This window comes from Sciurus vulgaris (assembly GCF_902686455.1).
Source record: "Sciurus vulgaris genome assembly, chromosome: 4".
NCBI classification, from domain to species: domain Eukaryota; kingdom Metazoa; phylum Chordata; class Mammalia; order Rodentia; family Sciuridae; genus Sciurus; species Sciurus vulgaris.
In genome coordinates, this window is record NC_136464.1 from 187,401,659 (window position 1) to 187,427,199 (window position 25,541).

The 25,541-nt window shown below is 47.1% G+C and overlaps 2 protein-coding genes across 7 annotated transcripts in view; one reads left to right on the forward strand and one right to left on the reverse strand.

Annotated features, from left to right (window-relative positions):
* Positions 1 to 22,361, forward strand: part of CFAP97D2 (CFAP97 domain containing 2) — a 39,556-nt gene extending 17,195 nt beyond the window's left edge. Inside the window, exon 4 of one of the 6 annotated variants that reach the window (XM_079137430.1) lies at positions 21,911 to 22,361. In XM_079137430.1, the coding sequence (XP_078993556.1) occupies positions 21,911 to 22,181 (271 nt within the window). In that variant the 3' untranslated portion in view covers positions 22,182 to 22,361. Of the gene's footprint in view, positions 1 to 3,491; positions 3,812 to 11,425; positions 11,823 to 11,961; positions 13,233 to 14,587; positions 14,953 to 21,910 lie in introns of those variants that run through there. The other 5 variants (XM_079137433.1, XM_079137431.1, XM_079137432.1 and 2 more) reach the window with 5 other exon arrangements.
* On the reverse strand, positions 6,147 to 10,865 carry LOC306660309 (cullin-3-like; the record flags this gene model as incomplete). Its single annotated transcript, XM_079138415.1, is given in 4 exon segments — positions 6,147 to 6,642; positions 6,645 to 6,673; positions 6,675 to 7,589; positions 10,759 to 10,865. Coding segments are annotated over 4 exon segments (1,263 nt in total). The 3' UTR covers positions 6,147 to 6,430.
* Positions 22,362 to 25,541: the final 3,180 nt, after the last annotated feature.

Sequence of the window (25,541 nt, forward strand, 5' to 3'; positions counted from 1 at the left end):
ACGCCGTTGGCATCACTGTCTGCTGCCTGTGACGCTCTCACCTCCCCGTTGCCCTGCATTAACAAGGGACACCTGCCTCGTTGATGCCAGTGCTGAGCAGTCTTCGCTGCCTCAAGGGCACTGTGGACTGGCTGACCTGAGTAGGTGTGCCCAGCCAGCTCGGCAGTCAAGAGCAGGAGTTCCTCTTCACACTTCACAGCCAACAATGGGACTTCCACTTCCGATTTGACTTTTTATGTCTTTTTTGAGATATAATTAGCATTCAGTGAACATGCATTTCACATTTAAAGGATACAACCTGATAGGTTTGCACTTTCTGGAGTTTCCTGGGACTAGACCCAGTGAGGACCTGCATTGTCCTGCCTTCCACTCAGCACGATGCTGTTGAGTACAGCCCAGATCTCCCAGGTTGCTGTCGGGCACTTCTTGCATGGACGCATCACAGGGTCACCCATCAGCTATAGATGAGGGCGTGGTTTGTTTCCAGTTTCAGCTATTACTAATAAGGCTACTGTTATTATTAATAGTAATAAGCTATTACTAATAAGCCTTACTAGTAAGGCTACATTACTTATGTATACTGTGTGTGTGTGTGTGTGTGTGTGTGTGTATATATATATATATATATATATATATATATATATATATATAGTACTGGGGATTAAACCCAGGGGTGCTTTATCACTGTCCTTTTTTAAAATTCTATTTTGAGATGCTGTCTTGCTAAGTTGCTAAGACTGGCCTAGAACTTGTGATCCTCCTGTGTCAGCCCCCTGAGTTGCTGGGATTACAGGCTTGTGCCAATGTGCCCAGCTTGTTGAAAATTATTAAACAAACAACAAAAGCCAACCACTTAAAGTCTCTGCAAATTGTCCTAAGGACCTAGAACATATGAAGAAACATCCATTCAAGAAAACGTGCTGTAACAGGATGTGAACAACAGTCCAGAGCATCTGAACTGAAACGGCTCTTGGTTGCGCCCTTGCAGAGGAGGGCTTTTCTCCCAGGAGCAGCAGGAGTTCAGGAAGAACTGCTGCACAGGTCCAGAGGTACAGGTGCCCTTGCTCTGACCAGCCCTGTGTGTGGATCAGCAGCTTGTGGTGCTCCACCACCACAGAAAGCCCACTCCCCTGGACAAGCTCCTGTGGCCACGGTGCTATGCTAGGAGTGGCAGACACAGGCTGTGCCCCACAGAGGGGAGCCAGAGGAGATTGCCTCTGCCCTCACCCAGCTCAGGTATCTGATCTGCTCTGTTGGGAGAGGCTGACCACCAGAAGACAGCTGTGTCTCTTCCTGAGGAGCAGTTGCTTCGGCAGCACACAGTAAAGCAGCAAAGCTCAGTGGACTTGGAAACCAAAGACATCTGGATTTGGAAGAAGCAATACTGCCATTCACAGGTGACATGATCTTGCATACAGAAAATCCCGAGGAGTCCATTGAGAACTGGAACTAATACCCAAGTTCAACAAGTTGCAAAATATTAGATCAACACACAAAATAAATTCTATTTTTATATGCTTGCAATGAACAATCAGAAAATAAAACTAAGAAAACAATTCCACTCACAAAAGCATCAGAAAGAATAAGTACTTAAGAATAAATTTAGCAAAGGAAGTACCAAACCTGTACTCTAAAAACTACAAAACACTGTTGAAAAAACTCAAAGATCTAAATAAATGGAAAGCATTACACACTATGTCCACTACGATGGCAACATTCTCCAACTGGCCCACAGACACAGCACAGCCCATCTACCTCCCAGCTGGCTTCCTGCAGAGACCAAGCTCCTTCTAAAATTCAGAGCTGGGAGCAGTGGCACATACCTGTAATCCCAGCAACTTGGGAGGCTAAGGAGGATCAAGAGTTCAAAGCCAGAAGAAGGCAAAAGAGATCAAGTAATTGAGAAGTACCAGGAGGCAGAGATTAAATGCTTGCAAACAAATTTGACAAATGCTCTGAAACAAGGGATCTTCAAAGTGACCTTTTCTTTCAGCTTTCAGCCAATGCATCATTACAAATGTAGAGTTACAAACCAACATTTGAAACATGTACAATCTACCATGGTGGACTTTGCCACACAGAAGCCATGCTGTACTATGATAGTGAACCATCTTTTACTTTACCACAGGTTGACAGCTGTAAACAGAGTGAAGGGCCAAGAGTTTCCTTTCTGAATAGGCACCAGGATTATGCAAATCACAACCAACAATGCCCTAAGCCAACCTGACTTTTTCTCTGTGTGCCTTACGTCCCCTCCCTGCTGACTGGATCCACAGCCTTGGACAACAAAAATTTCCCTTTCCAAAAACTGGTAGAAATCTAGAGTGGCTCCAGAACCTCAAAATGGCTTAAAGGGGTAATAACACAAGTACCAGTTTTATCTAGCCTATTGGTTTAATGAAATGGACATTTTGTCTGATTTTCCATCCCTCCTTGACCACCGCCCTACACTTTTCCTATGCCCACCCACAGCCCCATCTGCTCAAGGCTTTGTTGAAGATAAATGTTGATATGGCTTCCTTAGTTATATGAATTTACAAGTTCATACTTTCTTTGGGTTTAATTAATTAATTAATTAATTTTTTTACTTCCTGAAATGAAGAGTTGCTTTCTTTATTCCCTCAGAATTCTTTTTACAATTCTGCAGCTCATCTGCTTTCCTCAATAAAAATTTTTTTACTATTAAAAAAAAAAAAAAAAAAGAGTTCAAAGCCAGCCTCAGCAAATTACCAAGTCTGAGCAACTCAGCAAGACCCTGTCCCAAAATAAAATATAAAAAGGGCTGGGGATGTGGCTCAGTAGTTAAGTGTCTCTGGGTTCAATCCCTAGTACCAAAAAAAAAAAAAAGAAATACAATAAAAAATAAAATTCACATGAAATTGGAGGAGCACCAAAGAGTCAAAACAATCCTGGGAATGACGAGTTGGTAGACACTTGCTGCCCAGTTCCAAACTCACTACCAAGCTACAGTGGTCAGGCCTGTGTGACGTAAGGCAGATGTGCAACTGGTCAGCACTGGGGCATAGGCAGATGTGTAGCTGGAACAGCACTGGGGTCCCAGGATTAACCCACGTATCATGGCCAACATATTTTCAACAAAGGTGCCAAGAACCTCCAATGGAGAAAAAGTAGTCCTTCTGAGACAGGTTCTTTTGGGCCTTGGCCAGAGAGCAGCCCCAGGGGGTGTGGTGCAGACCATCCTCAACCAACTCTGGGCTTTGTGTTGTTGAGGTCAGTGTGCCTGCATGGTCCTCTTAAACAGTGGCAGTAACTTACCTTCAGCACAAGAAAACAACGGAGTTGGACACACTTAGAGCAAATTAACATCACCACCCCTTCAAGTAGCCAATAAAGTGAGCTCCCTTCTCCCCTGCAGGGAGCCAGCCTGCTGCCTTCTCATGGGAGCTGTATCTCCCTGCCTACACCGATGCCCAGGAAAAGTCTGGCCTGCGTGTTAGGTTACCTGGCTCAATTTTTTCTGTCATGATCAGGTCAGAAGATCCCAGTATCCAGCATCATTTCCAACAAGTGGTGCTTAGATAACTGAATATCTGCATGCAAAAGATTGAACATGGACCTTTAGTTCACAGCATTTGCAAAAGTCAATTGGAAGTGGACCACATGTCTGAGTGTAGGAGCTAAGTCATAAAGCATTTCTAGGAGAACAAGCTCTCAGACTTGGCACTAGATCATTAGGCATTACACCGAAAAGCATGAGCAACAAGAAAGACAGACAAATCAGACCTTGTTCAAATTGAAGACATTTGTGCTTCACAGGACACAACCAAGAAAATGCAAATACAAGCAGGCATGGTGGTGTCATCCCAGTAACTTGAGACCAAGCAGAGACCAAGCAGGAGGATTTCAAGTTCCAGGCCAGCCTCAGCAACTTAGTGGGCCCTGTCTCAAACAAAACAAAACAAAACAAAACAAAAACAGAAACAAAGAAGAAGAATAAGAAGAAAAGAAAGAAAGAAAGAAAGAAAGAAAGAGAAAGGAAGGAAGGAAGGAAGGAAGGAAGGAAGGAAGGAAGAAAGAAAGAAAGAAAGAAAGAAAGAAAGAAAGAAAGAAAGAAAGAAAGAAAGAAAGAAAGAAAGAAAGAAAGAAAAAGTGCTGGGGGTCTGGCTCAGTGGTGGAGCCCCTGGGTTCAACCCCCAGTATGGGCGTGGGGAAAGAAAGTAAAGAGACAACCCACAGAATGGAAGAAAATACTTGCAAATCACGTATCTGATAGCATAACAGGTGTCTAGAATATACAAAGAACTCTTACATCTCAAAAAGTCAAATTACATAGCGGGGAAACAATTCGGATCTCAACTGATTTCTCAACCCAGACTCTTAATGTCAGGAGGTCCTGGAATAATATATATCAAGCTCTGAAAGAAAATGGATACCAATGGATAATTTTATATTCAGCAAAATTACCAGTACTCCTCAAATTGTTCCATGAAATAGAAAAGGAGGGAACCCTTCCAAACTCATTTTATGAGGATAGTATCACCCTTATACCAAAACAAGACAAAGACACATCAAGGAAAGAAAACTTCAGACCAATATCCCTGATGAACATAGATACAAAAATTCTCAATAAAATTCTGGTAAATTGCATACAAAAATGTATTAAAAAGATAGTGTACCACAATCAAGTCTGGTTCATCCCTGGAATGCATGGTTGGTTCAACATAAGAAATCAGTAAACATAATACATCACATTAATAGACTTAAAGACAAGAATCATATGATTATCTCAATAGATGCAGAGAAAGCATTTGACAAAATAAAGCACCTCTTCATGTTCAAAACAGTAGAAAAACCAGCATAGTAGGAACATACTTCAACATTGTAAAAACTGTCTATGCTAAGCCCACAGCCAACATCATTCTAACTGGAGAAAAACTGAAAGCATTTGCTCTAAAAACTGGAACAAGACAGGGATGCCCTCTTTCACCACTTCAATTCAACATTGTCCTTGAAACTCTAGCCAGAGCAATCAGATAGATGAACGAAATTAAAGGGATACGAATAGGAAAAGAACTCGAACTATCTCTATTTGCCGAAGACATGATTCTGTATTTAGAATATCCAAAAAATTCCACCAGAAAACTTCTAGAACTCATAAATGAATTCAGAAAAGTAGCAGGGTATAAAATCAACATGCATAAATCAAATGCATTTCTGTACATAAGCAATGAATACATGGCAAGAGAAATTAGGAAAACTACCCCATTCACAATGGCCTCAAAAAAGAATGAAATACTTGTGACTCAATCTAACAAAAGAGGTGAAAGATCTCTACAATGAAAACTACAGAACACTAAAAAACGAAATTGAAACAGACCTTAGAAGATGGAAAGATTTCCCATGCTATTGGATGGGCAGAATTAATATTGTCAAAATGGCCATACTACCAAAAGTGTTATACAAATTTAATGCAATTCCTATTAAAATTCCAATGACATTCTTTACAGAAATAGAAAAAGCAACCATGAAATTCATTTGGAAAAATAAGAGACCCAGAATAGCCAAGGCAATCCTTAGCAAGAAGAGTGAAGCAGGAGGCATCACAATACCAGAGCTTAAACTATACTACAGAAAAATAGTAACAAAAAAGTCATGGTATTGGCATCAAATAGACAGGAAGATCTATGGTACAAAATAGAAGACACAGAGACAAACCCATATAAATTTGGTTATCTCAGACTAGACAAAGGTGCCAAAAATATACATCGGAGAAAAGATAGCCTATTCAACAAATGGTGCTGGGAAAACTGGAAATCCATATGTAACAAAATGAAATTAAACCTTTATCTCTCACCCTACACAAAAATCAACTCTACGTGGATCAAAGACTTAGGCACTAGAACAGAGACCCTGTGCCTAATAGAAGAAAAAGTAGGCCCAAATCTTCATCATGTTGGTTTAGGACCTGACTGCCTTAACAAGACTCCTAAAGCACAAGAAATAAAATTAAGAATCAATAAATGGGATGGATTTAAACTGAAAAGCTTCTTCTTAGCAAAGGAAACAGTAACATGAAGAGAGAGTCTACAGAATGGGAAAAATCTTTTTTTTTTTTTTTTTTTTTTTAAAAGTGAAATCCAACAGTTTTATTTTAATGAGCTGTATTTTCTAAACTTTTGTTTTATTTTTTTCCTGTTTTCATACAGTATTGAAAACAGAACGCGGCACATTCACATTTTCCCAAGGAACTGTAAAGATGATCTCTACAGGGATAAATGTTGTAAAGCCTGAAGCTCAATCAATTGATGTTGAAAACTCTCAAAGGGAGTAAAGGCTTGATCTGAATAGTCTAGAACATGTACTGTAATTTAATAGAAGAGATGGTCGTCTTAATATTAATGATTTAAAAGAATTTCCCAGTCCACGCAAAGAGGACAGTCCAAGAATAAATCAAATTTCTGAACACATTTTATGCTACATATGTGTATACTTTGTGATCCTCAGGTGTTCGTGCCAAATATTCTCTCTCAATAAGTCCTTCAATGCGTTTCTTAATAACAACTGGACTTGGTAAGAATCGTGCCTTCAACTGCTGAGTTACCTCTGCTACTAAAACATTGTGCTGCATCTTCTTTCTAGATTTCATTATCCGCACTATAGCAGCTTCTATCTCATGTTTTTGTCATCGTCTACTTTCTGCCTTGTTTCTTTCTGGGTCTGATTCACCTTGTTTGGAAGCAACTGTTTGAATCTTGACTCTGTGTAGTTTGGATGTGAACTGATCATTAACTGTAAATATGTGACCATTTTCTATTTCCTTTGACTTGGGTTCTTTTGTAAGAACCCGCTGTGTTGGTTTGCCACAGGCGAGGGACTGTAGGGCTCTTACCAGCTGTCTTTCAGGGATATCTGTCTCTTGTTGAATTTCCTCAAATGTGTACTTTTCTCTATTATTAAAGAGCATTAATATAGTCATCTGGAAAGTGGAAACTTGCAATATATGCTTCCGTGTATTTGAGCCCGTTACTTGTGCACCTCCAACACCAACTTCAGATCCATCTTCCTTTTTAACTGGACCATAAAAGATGGCATTGAGATCTGCAGAACCCATATGATGCTGGAGCGTGAGCTGTCGACCACTGTGTTTGGCTAAGTAGAACCTCCCAAATATCTCAAAAGCATGTCTTGGTGCTGGTGGGATGTTACACTTTGGTGTGGCTGACTGAGTGGGCCAATATCCAGTCGTGAGCACCCGGACTGTGAGATCAACACCACCTACAGATACCCCAGTTGCCCGTAGATGTTGCCTGAATTCATCCATTGTTGTGTTTGATACGCTCATATCCCTAAACATTCCTTCCAGTTTTGAAGTGAACTCACATCCACATTCAGTCTTTAATTTAGATATCATATTCTTTTCAGAGTCATCAGAAACACTTTTATTTGTGAGAAGTCTCCGTGCCAGATGTTGTTTATAATAACGTTCAAAAACATCTTTTTCTCGCGTAAACCTAAAAAGGACCATTGCCTTATCCAATATTGTTTCTACTTCTTGTTCTGTTAGCCCTTTGACTCCCTTTTTCAGCTTATCATCAATAAATAATGAGAGGTGCAGAGAGAGAGCACAGCTGGATTAAAATGCCTTGCATCTGCCCAGAACTTGTTGCTCTTTCACAGTCTAACACCAACACTAAGTGGATGAATAGGCTCAGGCAGGACCCCATTAATGGTACGTGTGCTCTGGACACTTTCATCTTCCTCCTGAAAAAGATTTAAAAACTGCGTTTTGATTGCTTTGGTATGAAGACGAATATGTTAATGTCTCATATTAAAATGTCACATGTGTTGGTCAACATTGGAAAAAATGTTTACTCTGTGGAAAAAGTCATACTTTGGAAAGAAAAAGACATGCCACAGACTGGGACAAATATTTGGAAGGTACATACCTAAAAAAGACTTGTATCTGAAATAGAGTAAGAAACAGTAAAAAGAAAACAAGCACTCCCTTTAAAAATGAGTGAAGATCTGAAGGGACATCTCACCAGAGAAGAAATACAGATGGCAAAGCAACACAGGAAGTGATGACAGATCGCTCGTCCTGAGGACAGGGTGACTAAGACACGGAGGGGGTACCAAGCACCTATCAATGGGTAAGATCTTCATGGTGCAATGCCAATTGTGTGAAAAATAGGAATTCTCATGCACTGCTGCTGGAGGGCAGAGTAGCTCACCACTTAAGAAAGAGCGTGGCAGTTTTCCAGAGTTAAATGTGGTCCCACCATAGGACTTGACATTCATGATCCTAACAATTGATTCGACTGCCTCTAAAACAGATCTGAAATGTGTGTCTACTTTCAGCATGCAATTACACAGCGGTTCTGCTCACAACAGCCAAGTACTTATGGAATAGGGTGTGCCTCAATAGGCAGCAACTACATCCTGAGCGAGTCTGTTCGTCTGTTTGGCACTGCAGAACGCTGTGCCCCTGTCTAGTCCTGATGCACGACCTCTGAAGCGCTGTGCCCCTGCCTAGCCCTGGTGCACGACCTCTGAAGCGCTGTGCCCCTGCCTAGCCCTGGTGCACGACCTCTGAAGCGCTGTGCCCCTGCCTAGCCCTGGTGCACGACCTCTGAAGCGCTGTGCCCCTGCCGAGCCCTGGTGCACGACCTCTGAAGGGCTGTGCCCCTGCCTAGCCCTGGTGCACGACCTCTGAAGGGCTGTGCCCCTGCCTAGCCCTGATGCACGACCTCTGAAGTGCACTGCTCTGGTTGTGCCACAACGTAAGTTTGCACCTTTAAACTGAGAGGGAGCCCACCATCCCACGCCATGACCTGAAAGGATGATACTGTGGTTTGAATGTTTGCCCTCCACTTTTCATGTTCCCAAGTCCTGGAGTCCAGAAAGCCCAGGGCTGGACAAACCACCCCTCAGAGTGCCCCCCTCCCCATCTCAGCCATCCACAGTTTGGAATGGCCAAGATGCCTCTGTTAATCTCATCAGGGAGGGTCCCTAAGGAAGGCACAGAGGAGGATGCTCCATGTGGTCAGGGCATCTCACCTGTGCCCCCTGGGCCCAGACTGGCCCTTTAAGGGAGTGAGGGTAGAATGTGCCCCTCTTCTCAGGAAGCCTGAACAAAGACAGAAAGGGGAGAGGGGAAGGGAGGGCCGGTTGTCAGGATACTGAGGGTGAATCTCTCTCCCCACAGGGGTCGAGTACAGGAACGAGGAGGGAACTTTTGCCTCCATCCAGGGCCTCTGATAATTGCACAGTCACTGCTTCTCAGGAGGTCCCATCCCAGTAGCAGGTTAGTTCCAGTGACTTCAGTCCATTTCCCCCAAATAAGCATGATACAAGAGACTGAAACAGGATTCTGACTTTCAGCACTAGCACACTGCCTGTTAAGCATAGGAGGAAGCAAAATGTCCTCCCACAGCCCATGCCTCCAACTGTGCCTCCCTCATGGGCATCTCCTTGCTGGGACTCCAGGCCCTCTGGCTACAGAAAAGACCACAGGCCAACATGGGGATGGCCTGCGACTCTGCAGGTTTGCTGAAGGGTTGAAGGCTGGCACTCCCCATACCAGCCCAAGGCACAGCAGTCACTGCCTCAGCCCCCTTGAGTCTGGGTGGCCTTCCTGGTGGGCAATGCATGAGCCCAGTCCTCCTGAGGCAGGTAGGAAGATGGTTGTTCCCCCAAGTCCACATGCCCTGCTGGAAGAAAATCCGCTGAGCTCAGGGACTCAGCATAGTCTGTGCCTATGTGCAACACCCCCACCTCCACCACCTCCATTTAAACAACTACCCAAGGAAAGCTCAAGGCTGCCAGGAAGACTGTGTCCTAACCAACACCTGATGATGGGCCCTGACCTCTCTTTATCCAATCATTTAACAGAAAGGGCTTGCAATGGACAATATGCATCTCTTGCAGCTCAGAAGGGCCTCTCTCAGAACCTGAGAGCCTTTCCCTTGAAATATAGTCATCAAGCAGATAAGGCCTCTCTCCCCATCTCTGTGGGAAGACAGAATTCTTAGACAACGGCCACAAACACAGCTGGCCCAATTGCATTTACAGTGACTGACACTATTTTGACACTATTTTTTACTTCACTGACTCCCAAGCTCATACTTGCCCCTATCCTTCCTTTTCTCTTTAAAATACCCAAATTACCTCTGCACAGACCATAAGGGAGCCCAGGCCTTTCCTCTACCATGAGTACTATCTAATAAAATCTATTCCCACTGCTTAAACACACACACACTAAGATCTGTGTCTAATTGTGAATCTATGAGGCTGCAGGGAGTAAAATGCAGAGACAGTAACAGACTCTGGGAAGATGAGGAGGCATTGGAGCCCCTGCTGTTGGGAATGTGAAATAGTGCGACCACTTTGGAAAACAGCCTAGGCATAGGACAACCACAGAACCCAGAGATCCCACTCCTGGTAAACGCCCAAGAGAAGCCAGGACATACATCCCTATGATTCATGTCTGCAAAAACACAGGACGAATCCAGATGTCCATCAATTGAGGATGAGACGCCCACAGTGAGTCTACCCACACAGTGGAATATTGTCCAGCCACAGTGAGAAACAGCTTGGATGCAACAGGGCTGAGCCCTGAGAACATTCCTTGTGAAAGAACAGGTCCCAGTGTTGCCTGAGACCCTCAGACCCAGGAGCAGTTCTGTGGTGGCCTGGGCTCGAGGGTGGGGTTTCCTCCTGCGTGAGGGCAGTTGGCTGCAGTGTTGCCCGTGTGCTCAGCTCAGGGAGCTGCTGTGAGACGTCACACGGACGTCTCACTCTTCCAGGCCTTGCAGGCCAACGGGCGCGGACCAGGCTCCAAGGGCTGTGAGTAGGGTCCTCAGGTTCTGGCAGGTCTCAGCATGCGACTTGCTCTGGCCAGACATGGGTGTGCAGATCAGGGAGGTGTCCTTGTCTGAAGAGGGTAGGCACTGGAGGGCCAGCTAAAGGAACCTGCCTGCCCCAGGGGGGGTGGAGAAAAGTGGAAGGACGTGGCCCTGAGCTGCTACTCTGTGGAGACCCCGGCCTGAGGCCTGTGGGAGGTTCACTGCCTGGCAGTTCCTGGGTGGGAGGGTTTGTCTTCCACAGCAATGGTGAGGCACAAGGGGCTGAGTTCTAGGCCTGTGATTGCTACTCAGAACCTCCTGGTGCAGTGGTTGGGCATCACCAGAGCTCAGGTGTACCTATTCCCCTGTCCAGAGGCCATGCCCTCTTAATCACATCTTAGCACTGCATCAGGAAAAGTTGGGCAGGAACCAAGGAGGAACTGAGTCCAGAAAAATGAAGGGTCTTCCAGTGAGTCTCTCTGGCAGGTCCCAGAGGTCTCAGTGTCTTGGGAGAGCTCTGCAGAGACTGTGAGCCCGTGCTGCTCCTCTTTCTAGCCGTGGGCCAGGGCTTTTCTACCTCTGACTGTGTGGCCCTCTGCAACTCGGCTTCCTGTCTGTAGGATGGGCCCACCTCTCCTGTAGGATCATTGTAGGATGACAGAAGTGATGCAGGGAAACCGCTCAGATGCTGTTCAGGACCCTGCAAGCCAGCCAGACTTACTACTCTTGTTCTTATTAGCTCCTTCATGTTTTGGATATGAATGTTTTCTCTCAGGAGCTGGTGAATTGTTTCATGTCAAAGCCGGTTTGGAAGAATGGTAAAGTCTATAGGCCCCTTCTGAAAGTCATGTTGTTCAAATGAATAGAAAAAGATGTGATTTCAAAGGCAAACAATGATATGAAAATCATGATAATATATGTGCTGATTTATTAGCATGTTAAAACAGGACCTAGCAGCAGGTCAAAGTCATCGTCACCTCAAAGAAACGATGGGCATGAACTGTATGTCAAGGACGTGTACCCGCTGCAGGACCTGGGCCTCTGCTCTTGGTGGAGTCACAGGTCCTGGCCTGTGCTGTCCCAGCCTCAGCAGAAGGAATGTCGTACTGCAGCGGAAGTACTCGGTCTGTTCTGCACCAGACCTTCCTGCCCGCAGTTCTGTGAACTCTCCCTGTGGAACCTTGTGTGTGTTCTGTTTTCTGTGCTGTGACATAGGCAAGAACCCTGTTCCAGTGGGCTGCTGGAAACTGCAGAAGCAGGTTGCTTTGCTGTCCTCAGGCTGAATAAGCAGCTGCACAGCCACAGATGACCAACTCCCTCCAGGGTCTTGTTTGCTTGATTGTTGTTCTGACTGAAATCAGGACCTCGCATAAGCTGGTCAAGTGCTCTACCACAGAGCGGCACCCCAATCACAGGAATTTAAATGGGATTTCCTAAAACCCTAGAGGCAGAATTTGGCTAAGGTAAGAAGAAAGACAAATGAGCCAGATGCTAGTTGCTCCAGCAGATAGGACAGAAAGGAGCAAGAGCTCTCCACACCCACAGGACGGTACAGAAATACTCAGGTCACCACCGATGCCAGATGGGGCCCCTCACTCAACGTCGTGAGTGGCCACTGCTCTGTGCAGTCAGATTTGGACCCCTCGTGTCCACCCCCCTCTGTCCACTCTCATTCGTGCCCTTAGGGAGCCAAAGGTCATCCACATGACACCTCAAGGCAGAGAAGAAAGAGGATATAAGCGTGCATTTTTGCATTTTGGCCTGAGTGAGTGGTCTCATCTACCACAAACTGAACGGTTCTATCCTGGACCGATGGGCCAAGCACCCAGGCAGTACAGGGTCTCAAGTACCACACTTCCCTCCTTGGTGTCTGGGGCCCTGCCTGGTGTCTGAGAAGGAGCCTGGGTGTTCTTCCAGGCTATCACCTTAGCCCAGCGCCACATCCCGTGGAGGCCTGACCCCACTCTAAAGGCCCTGAGCTCAGCACAGCACAGTGGGACTCTGCAGGCCTGTGCTCCTGACCTGCCCACTGGCCATCTTCCCACATGGCACAGTCTCCCATCTGGAGGGTCGTATCGGTATTTCTCACCACTGTGGACCATAGCCCAGCACCCTGGGGCTCCTCGTGTATGCCCAGTGAGTACCTGCTGAGGACTGAGTACTTCAGCAGAGTCAGCAATGGCTTCCAGTTATCTCCTTTTAAAGTTCAAAGAACAACACTCATGTTTTTCCTACACAGTTATGTATGCAATTAAAATTGTACCTCATATATAATCTACATCCTGACATTTTTGCCTGACGTTAAAGCAAAAGACTTCTATACCTCATTAAAATGTTTTCTAGAACACTGATGTAAGGGGCTCCTCCCATCCAGGCCCTGTGACTGTTTTGCCATTAGGTCCGCAGACTAGTTCCGTGCTTTCACTGCTACAAAGGATGCTGGGATAGACGTCTTTGTGCATTGAGTTCTGTGTGGACTCTTCAGTCCTACTCTTTTGATGTTGGATGGATTGCTGGTTTTCCTTTGGTTTTGACCTACAAGATATCTGTGTTGTCTGCACCAACCTAACACTAGACCTTGCTGTGGCGTTCAACATCTGTCCACTCCCTGGTGCTCTTTCCCCACTTCCCTCACTGCCATGTCCCACCTCCCTAAACACCCTCCTGTGCCTGTCTCCTCTTAGTGCTTATCTTGTGCCCCTGGCCTCCCTCCACACACTGTGGAGCTGCAGAGTCCTTCTCAGCCCTACCTTGGTCCCGTCATGCTCCAGAGCCGCCTCCAGTCACCTTCTCAGCTTCCATGAGGCGGACATAGTGCCTGCTCCTAGGGTTACCCTGCTACATGGAGTTGCTGGTCACAGCTCTGACACACAGCTTGGTGGCTCTGCGGTGGGTGAGTCACACCCACGCTGCCTGTTGTGACTCCGGCTTGCTGGGAGCAGTGTTCCTTTTTTGGTGAAATACAAGGCAGCACTGTGTCTGTCATTACCGAAGCCCCGTGTGCACAAAGCATCTGGGACAGTGCCCAGCTCACAGAAGTGCCCCACTAACATCCCAAGGCACCACAAAACTGCCCCACGGCTCCCCATATCAGAGAATGTCCAGTATTCACCTGGTCACTCACCCTGACTCCCCTCCTGGCTCCTCTGTGCTTCCCATGAAGGGCCAGCTGAGGAGGCAGCTGCCCTGGATTCTTCCTCTCTGGCAGCTGTAACTCCAACGGAGGCAGCTTCTTGGCCCTGTCTTGCCATCTCTGATATGTACTGCCACAGTGGGCTCCCAACTGTCCTGTCCCACCACGTCCTCTTGGATCCATTCTCTGTCTCCACGGTGATCTTCCAGCATTTCACATCGGAGCATCCTTTGAAGCCCCCGGGAGCTCCCCATAGTGAGCTGCACTACAGCCTTCTAGAATATAGCCTCCACCAACCTCACAGCAGCCTCCTGTGGACCTGGGGTCTCCTGCTTCCTCCCTGCAGCCCCACTCTGCCCTGGAGGGTCTTTCCAGCATCTCCTCCAGCTGTGGCCAGCACCCCTTCCTCAGGAAGCAGGGGTGCCCTCACCTTGTGAGCCCCATTGTTAATGCCCCACTGGCTGAGAGGCCTTCATCTCCTCCCTAGCTGGGTTCCTGGAAGAGAACTGGAATATCAAACCTCTGTCCAAAGGCAGAGTGGCCGCAGGCCCTGCCTGACCCTGGTGTCACTCAGCTCCTTTTGTGAATGTGACTGTCACACAGGTCTTGCTCTCAGTACTTCAGTAATTGTGTGTGTTCTTTTCTGAAGCCTAAATAGGAGGAAAAGAGAACAGGAATTTCGCAGAGTGCAACAAGAAAACAAAATCATCCTGGAAAGAATCACAAACTCACAGCCGTGGTATCGTGCACAAAGATGGTAGGAAGACTGGGCATGGGCTGAAAAGCTCCTGGTCGCCTCTGCCAAATACCCCCTGGCAACGGCACACAAAAAGTTCCTGCAACTTCTGTCTCACCCTAAACCCCAGCTACCTGAAATCCCACTTGCCTCACCAGATGCATGAAACCTGTGTTCACCCATCCTTGGGTACATGGTACATTTTGTTCTGTCAGCAAGCGGGTGCACATGGCAGTTCCTGATTCCAGAAGAAACAGCACAAGACTCGCCTGCAGAATTCAGTCATATTTCCTCACACACTTACCCAGAAATTAAAAAAAATAAATAAAAAAAAAAAAACTCAACTAATCGATGACAGGTTATGGGGGAAAGAAGTGGTGAAAATCACTGTGTGGACAGATAGTGTCACAAAACCTCGGTAGAAAATCCTGATTAGATTTCTCTCCAGAATCCAGGTGGCAAAGACCAACCAACATGAGTTCACCAAATAAGTACACTGCAGGCACACCCTCTCCACCCTATGCACATCGCTGGCAAAACCACATGTCAATGAAGAAAAACAAATTTTAATTTGTTTGTTATTGCCCTGCTTAGAAGTATCTAAAGGATACATAAGAACTAAGGGGTATTAAACTACTCACTTTCATCCCTGCTACGTAGCATGACTCTCAGAAATAGTGAGCAGACTGCTGGCCAGAAATCCATTTCATCACAGAAAGAGCTGCATGCACACCAGATATTTTAAAAATTCAAATGCTCAAGGACAAACCCACCCAGAGCAGGATCCAAGACACTGACTCACCCTGAGCAGGATTCAGGACCCTGACCCCACCCAGAGCAGGATCCAGGACCCTGACCCCACCCAGAGCAGGATCCAGGACCCTGACCCCACCCAGAGCAGGATCCAGGACCCTGACCCCACCCAGAGCAGGATCCAGGACCCTGACCCCACCCAGAGCAGGATCCAGGACCCTGACCCCACCCAGAGCAGGATCCAAGACACTGACTCACCCTGAGCAGGATCCAGGACCCTGACCCCACCCAGAGCAGGATATAGCACCCTGACTCCACCCAGAGCAGGATCTAGGACCATGACCCCACCCAGAGCAGGATCCAGGACCCTGACCCCACCCAGAGCAGGATCCAGGACCCTGACCCCACCCAGAGCAGGATCCAGGACCCTGACCCCACCCAGAGCAGGATCCAGGACCCTGACTCCACCCAGAGCAGGATATAGCACCCTGACTCCACCCAGAGCAGGATCCAGGACCCTGACCCCACCCAGAGCAGGATCCAGGACCCAGACCCCACCCAGAGCAGGATATAGCACCCTGACTCCACCCAGAGCAGGATCCAGGACCCTGACCCCACCCAGAGCAGGATCCAGGACCCTGACCCCACCCAGAGCAGGATATAGCACCCTGACCCCACTCAGACCAGGATATAGCACCCTGACCGACCCAGAGCATGATATAGAACACTGACCCCACCCTGAGCAGGATATAGCACCCTGACCTACCCTGAGCAGGATCCAGGACCCTGACCCCACCCAGAGCAGGATATAGCACCCTGACTCCACCCAGAGCAGGATCTAGGACCCTGACCCCACCCAGAGCAGGATCCAGGACCCTGACCCCACCCAGAGCAGGATCCAGGACCCTAACCCCACCCAGAGCAGGATCCAGGACCCTGACCCCACCCAGAGCAGGATCCAGGACCCTGACTCCACCCAGAGCGGGATATAGCACCCTGACTCCACCCAGAGCAGGATCCAGGACCCTGACCCCACCCAGAGCAGGATCCAGGACCCAGACCCCACCCAGAGCAGGATATAGCACCCTGACTCCACCCAGAGCAGGATCCAGGACCCTGACCCCACCCAGAGCAGGATCCAGGACCCTGACCCCACCCAGAGCAGGATCCAGGACCCTGACCCCACCCAGAGCAGGATCTAGGACCCTGACCCCACCCAGAGCAGGATCCAGGACCCTGACCCCACCCAGAGCAGGATCCAAGACACTGACTCACCCTGAGCAGGATCCAGGACCCTGACCCCACCCAGAGCAGGATATAGCACCCTGACTCCACCCAGAGCAGGATCTAGGACCATGACCCCACCCAGAGCAGGATCCAGGTCCCTGACCCCACCCAGAGCAGGATATAGGACACTGACCCCACCCTGAGCAGGATCCAGGTCCCTGACCCCACCCAGAGCAGGATATAGGACACTGACCCCACCCTGAGCAGGATCCAGGACCCTGACCCCACCCAGAGCAGGTTCCAGGACCCCGACCCCACCCAGAGCAGGATCCAGAACCCTGACTCCACCCTGAGCAGGATATAGCACCCTGACCTACACAGAGCAGGATATAGGACCCTAACCCCACCCTCAGTCCATCGGCTGAGGAAGGGATAAATGAGATGGGAGTAGGGTGCCACTGCGAGCAGGAAGCAAACCTGAGCCTGGGGAGCTGGCAGGTAACCTGAAAGATGTCTCATCAGACACAAAGGCCACCTACTCTCTGCCCCCTTTTGGATGAACTGTCCAGTAGGCAAGGCCACAGGACAGAGGGGGCATGAACTGTCCAGTAGGCAAGGCCACAGGACAGAGGGGGCATGAACTGTCCAGTAGGCAAGGCCACAGGACAGAGGGGGCATGAACTGTCCAGTAGGCGAGGCCACAGGACAGAGGGGGCATGAACTGTCCAGTAGGCGAGGCCACAGGACAGAGGGGGCATGGGTTGTTAGGGGCTGCAGCAGAGAAAACCAGCAAAGCACTTGCTCTGAAGGCAGACGTTCTGGTAGAACTGCTCAGAGACAGTCCTCTGACCAAGTAAAGGACTGTCATGGCTCCAGACATGCCCTCCCCATAGGCCTTCTTAAGGTGATATGTTTTTCTGTTCTTGTCCAAGGAAATGATCATTTCAAATAGTATTTTGAGGAGAGATCCAAGATGGTGAACTAGAGGGAGGCTGCCTTCCTTGTCGCTCCATAACTCGGGTTTCAAGCAGAGGATATCTGTTTCTCCATGAGGCAGTTCTTGCTGCTTATCAATCCCCTGCTGTTTACCCCATTTGTCTACTGCCATCACCTGCAGTCTGCCAGCATATCAACTACTTTTGAGTGTAGATTGCTCACTGACTGGAGTCTATCATCTGCTATTTGCTCATCTGCCTGCCTCTTGCCTGTTCATCACCTGCCTTTCACCTACCCAGCACCCACTGCCAGAGGTTCACCTAGCCAGCAGACCAACTGCAGACCACCAGTGGAGCACCAGCTGACTGCTGTTGCCTGGAAGTTCACTGTCACAGTATCTGCAGGTTTGGTTACATGTGGCTGCCACCATTTTGAGACAACAGCCAGGACCTGTAGGACCCCTGGCTGGACTGACTGAGCCCCATCTCCAGGACCCCTCAGCCTGACCAACCACTCCCTGCCTCTGGGGCCCCCAGACCAACTGCTTGCCACTACCAGGAACCCCAGACCAACTGACTGCACCTCACCTCCAGGATCCCACAACCAGACCAGCCACACCCCACCTCCAGGACCCGACCCAACCAACCACACCACACTTCCAGGACCTCCAGCCAACCACGCCTACACCTTGAGCTGCAGCTCCCCTTTTGCCAAACATTTGGAAACCAGAGCAGCCATCTTGGATTATCCTGGAAGCTGTAGCTCCCATCTTTAGGTGGGGCAAAGCTCATCCTGAGACGCCTGCTGGAGACTGGAAGCTCATTGTCAGTAAAGGTTTTGGAAACCTATAGGATCACTATAAGCCTATATGGGGGAAACTGCAATACCCCAGATCTGCACTGCTAGAGGGGAAGATACATAACAACATGAAAAAACAAGGGAAGAAAATGATCCAAACAAATCTAGATTCTATAGTAATAGAATCCAATGACAGAATGTTAGAAGAAATGTCAGAAAAGGACTTCAGATTATACATGATTAAGATGATTTGTGAAGCAAAGGATGAGATAAGAGAGCAAATGCAGGCAATGAATGATAATACCAATAAGCAGTTGACAGAGCAACAGCAGGAGGCAAAAGATCATTTCAACAAAGAAAAAGAAAAAAAAAAAAACCAGAAATCCTTGAAATGAAGGAAACAATAAACCAAATAAAAAACTCAACGGAAAGCATCACCAACAAACTAGATCACTTGGAAGACAGAACCTCAGACAATGAAGACAAAATATTTAATCTTGAAAATAAACTTGACCAAACAGAGAAGATGGTAAAAAATCATGACCAGAACCTCCAACAACTATGGGACATCATGAAAAGACCAAATTTAAGAATTTTATCGAATTTGAGGAAGACACAGCAATACAAACCAAAGGAATGAACAACCTATTCAATGAAATAATATCAGAAAATTTCCCAAGCCTGAAGAATGAAATGGAAGATCAACTACAAGAGGCTTACAGAACACCAAATGCACAAAATTACAACAGATCCACACCAAGGCACATTATAATGAAAATGCCTAACATAAAAAAAAAAGATAGGATTTTGAAGGCTGCAAGAGAAAAGCATCAGATTACATATAGGCAGAAACAAATACAGATATCAGCAGATTTCTCAGACCAGACCATAAAAGCTAGAAGGGCCTGAAACAACATATTTCAAGCTCTGAAAGAACGTGGTTGCCAACCAAGAATCCTATACCCAGCAAAACTAACCTTCAGATTTGAAGACAAAATAAAATCCTTCCATGATCAACAAAAGTTAAAAGAATTTACAAATAGAAAGTCTGTGCTACAGAATATTCTCAGCAAAATATTCCATGAGGAGGAAATGAAAAACAGCAATGTAGGTCAGCAAAGGGAGGAACTACCTTAAAGGAAAAAACAATCAAAGGAGAATCCAAGTCATGTTAAAAACCAAAAATAAGCCCAAATGACTGGGAATATGAGTCATATCTCAATAATGACCTTGAATGTTAATGGCCTAAACTCATCAATCAAAAAACATAGACTGGCAGATTTGATTAAAAAGCAAGACCCAATAATATGCTGCCTTCAAGAGACTCGTCTCATAGATAAGGACATTCACAGACTAAAGGTGAAAGGGGGGAAAACCTACCATGCACACAGTAAAAAAGCAGGGGTTTCCATCCTTATTTCAGATAAAGTGGATTTCAAGCCAAAATTAGTCAGAGGGGATAAAGAAGGACATTTCATACTGCTTAAGGGAAACATAAATCAGGAAGACATAGTGATTGCAAATATTTATGCCCCAAACAGCGGTGCATCGATGTACATCAAACAAATTCTTCTCAATTCCAGGAATCAAATAGACCACAACACAATAATTCTGGGTGATTTTAACACACTGCTGTCGCCACTGGATATATCTTTCAAAGAAAACTAAACAAAGAAACCATAGAACTCAATAGCACAATCAATAACCTAGACTTAACAGACATATACAGAGTATTCCATCCATCAACAAGCGAATACACTTTCTTCTCAGCAGCACATGTAACCTTCTCAAAAATAGACCATATGTTATGCCAGGAAGCAGGCCTTAGTAAATGCAAAAAAAAAAAAAAAAAAAAATAGAGATACTACTCTGTGTTCTATCCAATTATAATGGAATGAAATTAGAAATCAATGACAAAAAAAAAAAAAACCCAGAAATTACTCCAACACCTGGAGACTAAATAATATGCTATTGAATGAAGTATGGATAACAGAAAACATCAGGGAGGAGATTTAAAAAATTCTTAGAGGTCAATGAGAACGACGATACAACATATCAAAATCTCTGGGACACTATGAAAGCGGTACTAAGAGGAAAATTCATTGCATGGAGCACATTCAAGAAAAGAATAAAAAGTCAACAACTAAATGACCTAACATTACAGCTCAAAGCCCTAGAAAAAGAACAGAACAACACCAAAAGTAGTAGAAGACTGGAAATAATTAAAATCAGAGCTGAAATCAATGAAATTGAAACAAAAGAAACAATTCAAAAAATTTACAAAACAAAAAGTTGGTTCTTTGAAAAAGTAAAAAAAATAGACCAACCCTTAGCCCCACTAACAAAGAGAAGAGAGAAAACTCAGATTACTAAAATTCGGGATGAAAAAGGAAGTATCACAACAGACACCACTGAGATACATAACATAATGAGAAGCTAGTTTGAAAATCTATAGTCCAACAAAATAGAAAATACCGAAGACATTGACAAATTTCTATAGACATATGATCCTCCCAAACTGAACCAAGAGGACATTCACAATTTAAATAGTATTTTGATCCAGCAAGAACTGAAACTGAATTTCTTGAGGAGCAAGTCGGGCTTGGAGCCTAAATGTTGGCAAGGCAGGAAGGGGCAAGGATTCAGAGCACTATTGTGACAAGACGGGAGGCAGGTGGAAGAGGAAACCGAGGCCCCTGCTGATCTGTAATGCCTGGGGTCTTCCTATATTTGCTGGTATCACTGGGATGGCTGGGACAGTGGTGAGGCCCAGGCTGGAGCTGGGTGCCCTGTGACCTCCACAGGGTGATGCAGCAGAGCTATTTCTTGTGCTTCTTAGGCTGATAGCTGAAAACAAATTATGCAGAGTAATGCTGAATTGGGTGTTTTTCTCTAGCTATATTTACACTGGGCTACCATATTTGAGTTATGGTGGATTTGTGTAATTCCCTTAAAAGTTCTGTTACTGTTTTTTCAACAAGTATATAAATATATCAGATTGAAATCATCCACACAGTGGGACTCCTACCTAATACTCCTAGAATACCTAATCTGAGAGATAAGCACCCAGTGAGTCTTGGTGAGCAACTAAGGTCTACCTGAGAGTCCTTGGACATGGGTACTTTCTCTGTCCCCAGGTAAGATCATATAAACTATTTGGCAATAAACAGCTAGCCTGCAGTCAGTGTCTAAAAGACCTGAGCTGCAAGACTTATGCATACCTTGGTGAACTCAGGCAAGCTTCCTGTGTATGCCTGGACTCACATAAGAAGAGGGCAGGACACTGCCTCTTGGCAGGGCTACAGAGTCTCCAGTCAACTCAAGCAGTAACTTTAAGTAGAGTTCTCTTGAAAGGTGGTGATAGAGAGTATATTTCAGCCTTTGAGGCTTAAACCCTTAGAACATACGTGGAAATCAATAAGTGAGCCTGGCAAGGGTCCCTCAGCTCCATCCTTGGCTATTCTTTGCTCCTTGATAGGTAGGGTGGTTTTTAATGCATGGTGTTTAAATCTCAGATTCTAGGGTTAGGCAGCCCAGATATGACCGCCCTTCTGGTGGTCACCTGACCTCTTCCTCACCTGTACAGCAAGGCAGCGCTGGAGTCACCTCTTCCCGCTCCATTGAGGAGCACTGGGTCTGCACTGCTGCAGCACATCCTGCTCCTCAGAACCCTTCCCCATGGCTCGCCCATGCTCCTGGCACCCCAGCTGGCACTTCAGCTCTTGTGAGCTCCTGGTACCCTGTGTGTGCAGCAGCTCACCGGAGACCCTGGAACACTCTCGGTGCTACCTGAGCCCCTTTCCTTGACCAGCCATATCTGTGCAAATGTGACAGGAGAAGGCCTCTTGCAGGGCTCACAAACCTCCCCTTTGTGCTCTCTTACGAGGCATTGCCTGTCTCCCATGGTTCCTACACTCCAGCAACACAAGACTCCCGATCGTACTGGTCGGGCCCCAAAGGGATGAACTTTAAATGGTCCATCACGAAACTAGAAATGCTGCTCTTTTTTCATAGGAACATCATTCTCTTGGGCTGGGGTTGCAACTCAGTGGTAGAGTGCTTGCCTAGTACATGTGGGCCACTGGGTTCAATTTTTTACATAAAAGTAAATAAATAAAAAGGTATTAAAAAACTAAAAAAAAAAAAAAAAAGAACATCATTCTCTTGCCCTGCTACTTCCAGAGAGTCAGCAGTTTATAAAGACTGGTCAAGAAGCAGATAATAGTCTTCCCATTAGGGAGTGACCTCCGCCGTTTGCCCCTCTGAACTCTCTTTTGGACCACTTTCCACACAGTTGTATTGCCAGCCCCTTTGCTTGCTACTGGGCCAGCTGAAGCTTGAGAACATGCACAAGGTCCCTTTCAGGCCTCCTTCTGTCTGGAACAGGAGAGCCCTGTAAAAGCAATTTCCTTTCTCTGGGCCATGCAATACTCCTAGGTTCCTCTGGTTGCCAAGTGGGAAGAGTCCCAAATATGAGGGAATAATCTGGAAGGGCAGTCAGGCTTAGCAGGCTGCAGCAGGGGCCAAATGATGCTGGAGCTCTGCATGCTGTCTTTGAGGTGTGATCCTCAACTTGAGGCTGGGCCAGCTCAGCCCAAAAAGCAAAGGCTGGAACTAAAGTGGGTGACTCTGAGGGGCAGGCTGAGACCCAGTGAAAACAAGAAACTGTGCACCCCAGCTTGAAACAGCATGGAGCTATTGGTGCTGAAGCCAGGGGGCACACAGATCCCATGACATAGCCCCTGATGCCCAGGTGAGATCACAGTTGGTGTTCTCTAGCAGAGTTTGTCTCCCCACTCAACATTAATTATGATGTCCTAAAACACAGTAACACGTGACAAACACCTCTTTAAGGACCAAACTAACTTTCAGGTAACCCACAGGTACCCTGTGGAAAAGAAGTGGACAACAGTCTTCCCATCAGTAGAAATAGTCCTGCCCCCCTAGCATGGCTAGGAGGGAAAGGCAAGCAGCATTGGGGAACCCTTCTCTTCTCCCCGGTTTTTTCCCCATTCAGGATTAAACCCAGGGCTGTTTTCTCCTATGTGATTCTTCATCATTCCTTTGTGGAGGCAGGGGAGAACCCTTCTGCAGAAAATCACAGAAAAGCAGGCAATTTGAGGGGTTAGGGATTGACCCCACCTGCAGACAGCTGTCTCTGTGGGCTCACTCTGTGGGCCTTGGAAGGCCTCTGGCTGCCCTGGGGTTGTCTATATCCAGATGTGGCTCCCTGGAAAACTGAAAGGCTTGCTGTCCATCCCCCCTGGGTTAACCCAGAACTTGGGGGCAGTTGGAGCACAGGAAATGGCCACAAGGCAGGGCATGCAGTGGGGTCTGTACATGCCACATGGGCCTGATCTGTCAGAATGTGCTGCAGCAAGGTCGAGGTCGCCTAGCCTGGGAGGCCAAAGACAGTGTGCACATGGCTGGGGCTGGGCCCACCATGCTGCCCACCCTCTGCACCCATGGGGAACACCAGAAACAGCTCTCCCCAGCGACATTCACTAAAGTCAGCATGGTGCTCATGGTAGAGGAGGGAGGCTGTGGCCACTGGTTCAGGCTGCTATAACAGAACCACAGAGGGCTCCCACCTAAGTGGACTTGAGGGGCTGCCAGGCTGAGAGCAGGGTGCCAACAGGGCTCCATTCTCCTGAGGCCTCTCCCCTTGGTCTGCAGATGGCCATCTTCACACGTCTCCTCATGTAAAGGGTAACTAACCCAAGCCTGGATGCACAATAATCTAAGAACACGGTTGTGAGAATTAGTGCCGAGGAAAGGGAGAGTTCCCTTCCCCTTTCTAGCCAGCTTCAAGGAACATAATTAGCACCATTCACCCCTACCTTTTGGAATGTAGATGACTTTTCCTAGATTCCAACTACTTTCCTTTGAAGTATAAATGCCCCTGTGAAGGCTCCCAGCCCAGGGTTTGCCCTTATCACACTCTTGCTTCTGGCAACATGCTTCCTGCTGGAAACCTGTACACAACCATGTATCATTTTAGACTAGAAAATTTATGACACTGGATAGCCTGTAAATGTTGTGGAAAACTGGTGATAGATGATCAGAATTTGGAGTCCAATCTCCTCTGGACCCACCGGCGGAAATCAAGTTTGAGGTCTCCCACTCTTCCAGTGCTGTTTGCCACTTCTTGCTCGATTCCCACAATGCTCACATGACTTTGTCTTGTGTGCCTCATAGTGTCTCTTCCTTGTCTCATAGGACACCGGACATCTGACTGGAGCTACGTCCCTCTGATCTTGCTTAGCCTCAACTACCTGCAAATGGTCCCTCTCTCCCAACAGTCAACTGAGGTTATGGCCTTAGCCCGTGAACTCTGGGGGGACCCAGTTCAGTCCACAGCAGCTGCTTCAAGAGACCTGTTGTGTCTCAGGCAGGTACTGAAGGGTGTACCCAGTGCTGGGGGCAGCCGTGCTCTCAGCACACCAGGACCCAGCACTGAGCAAGCCAGATGCAGGTGCAACCTACACAGCAGCCCTGAATCCCTCCTGCTTCTGTTGTCACCACTCACGGAGCACACACCTGGGCGGCCCCAGGAGTGTGCGTGGCCTGTGGTGGGCAGGAAGTCTGGCTGTGCACACACCATTGGCCCCAAGCTGCCCGCTCCTCAGTAGCATTGTCTACTCCCAGCCAAGCCTCATTTCTCTGCTCCTCTCACGTCATCCTTGGGTTCACTCCCACTCCATCAAAACTGGCCCTGTGAAGCCAATGAGAGCCACTCCTGGACTGAATTCAATGGCAGGTTTTCCTCCACATCCCTGTGACCAGCAGTGACATGTAGGCACCTGTTCTCTCCCCTGGGACCATCCTCCACTACCCCCTCCTCCTCACTACACTATTGCTCCTCACTCCACCCTCTGCCTGCCATGAGCCCAGATCTTTCTCTCCTCCCTCTGCACTCATGTCCTCGGAGCCCTCAACCAATCTGAGGGATCCAAACAGCAGCCGCACATGGACAACTTCCAAATTTTATCTCTGGCTCAGACTTCTGCCCTGAACTTGTGCAGCTCGAGATGCCTGTTTGGATGTCAGAACACTGTCTCGAGCTTTAGCAGGTCCCCTTTCAAACTCCCCTTTCAGCACTGCAGCGGCACTGTGGCGAGCCAGCCAACTTGCCTTCTCTCTTCCTCACACA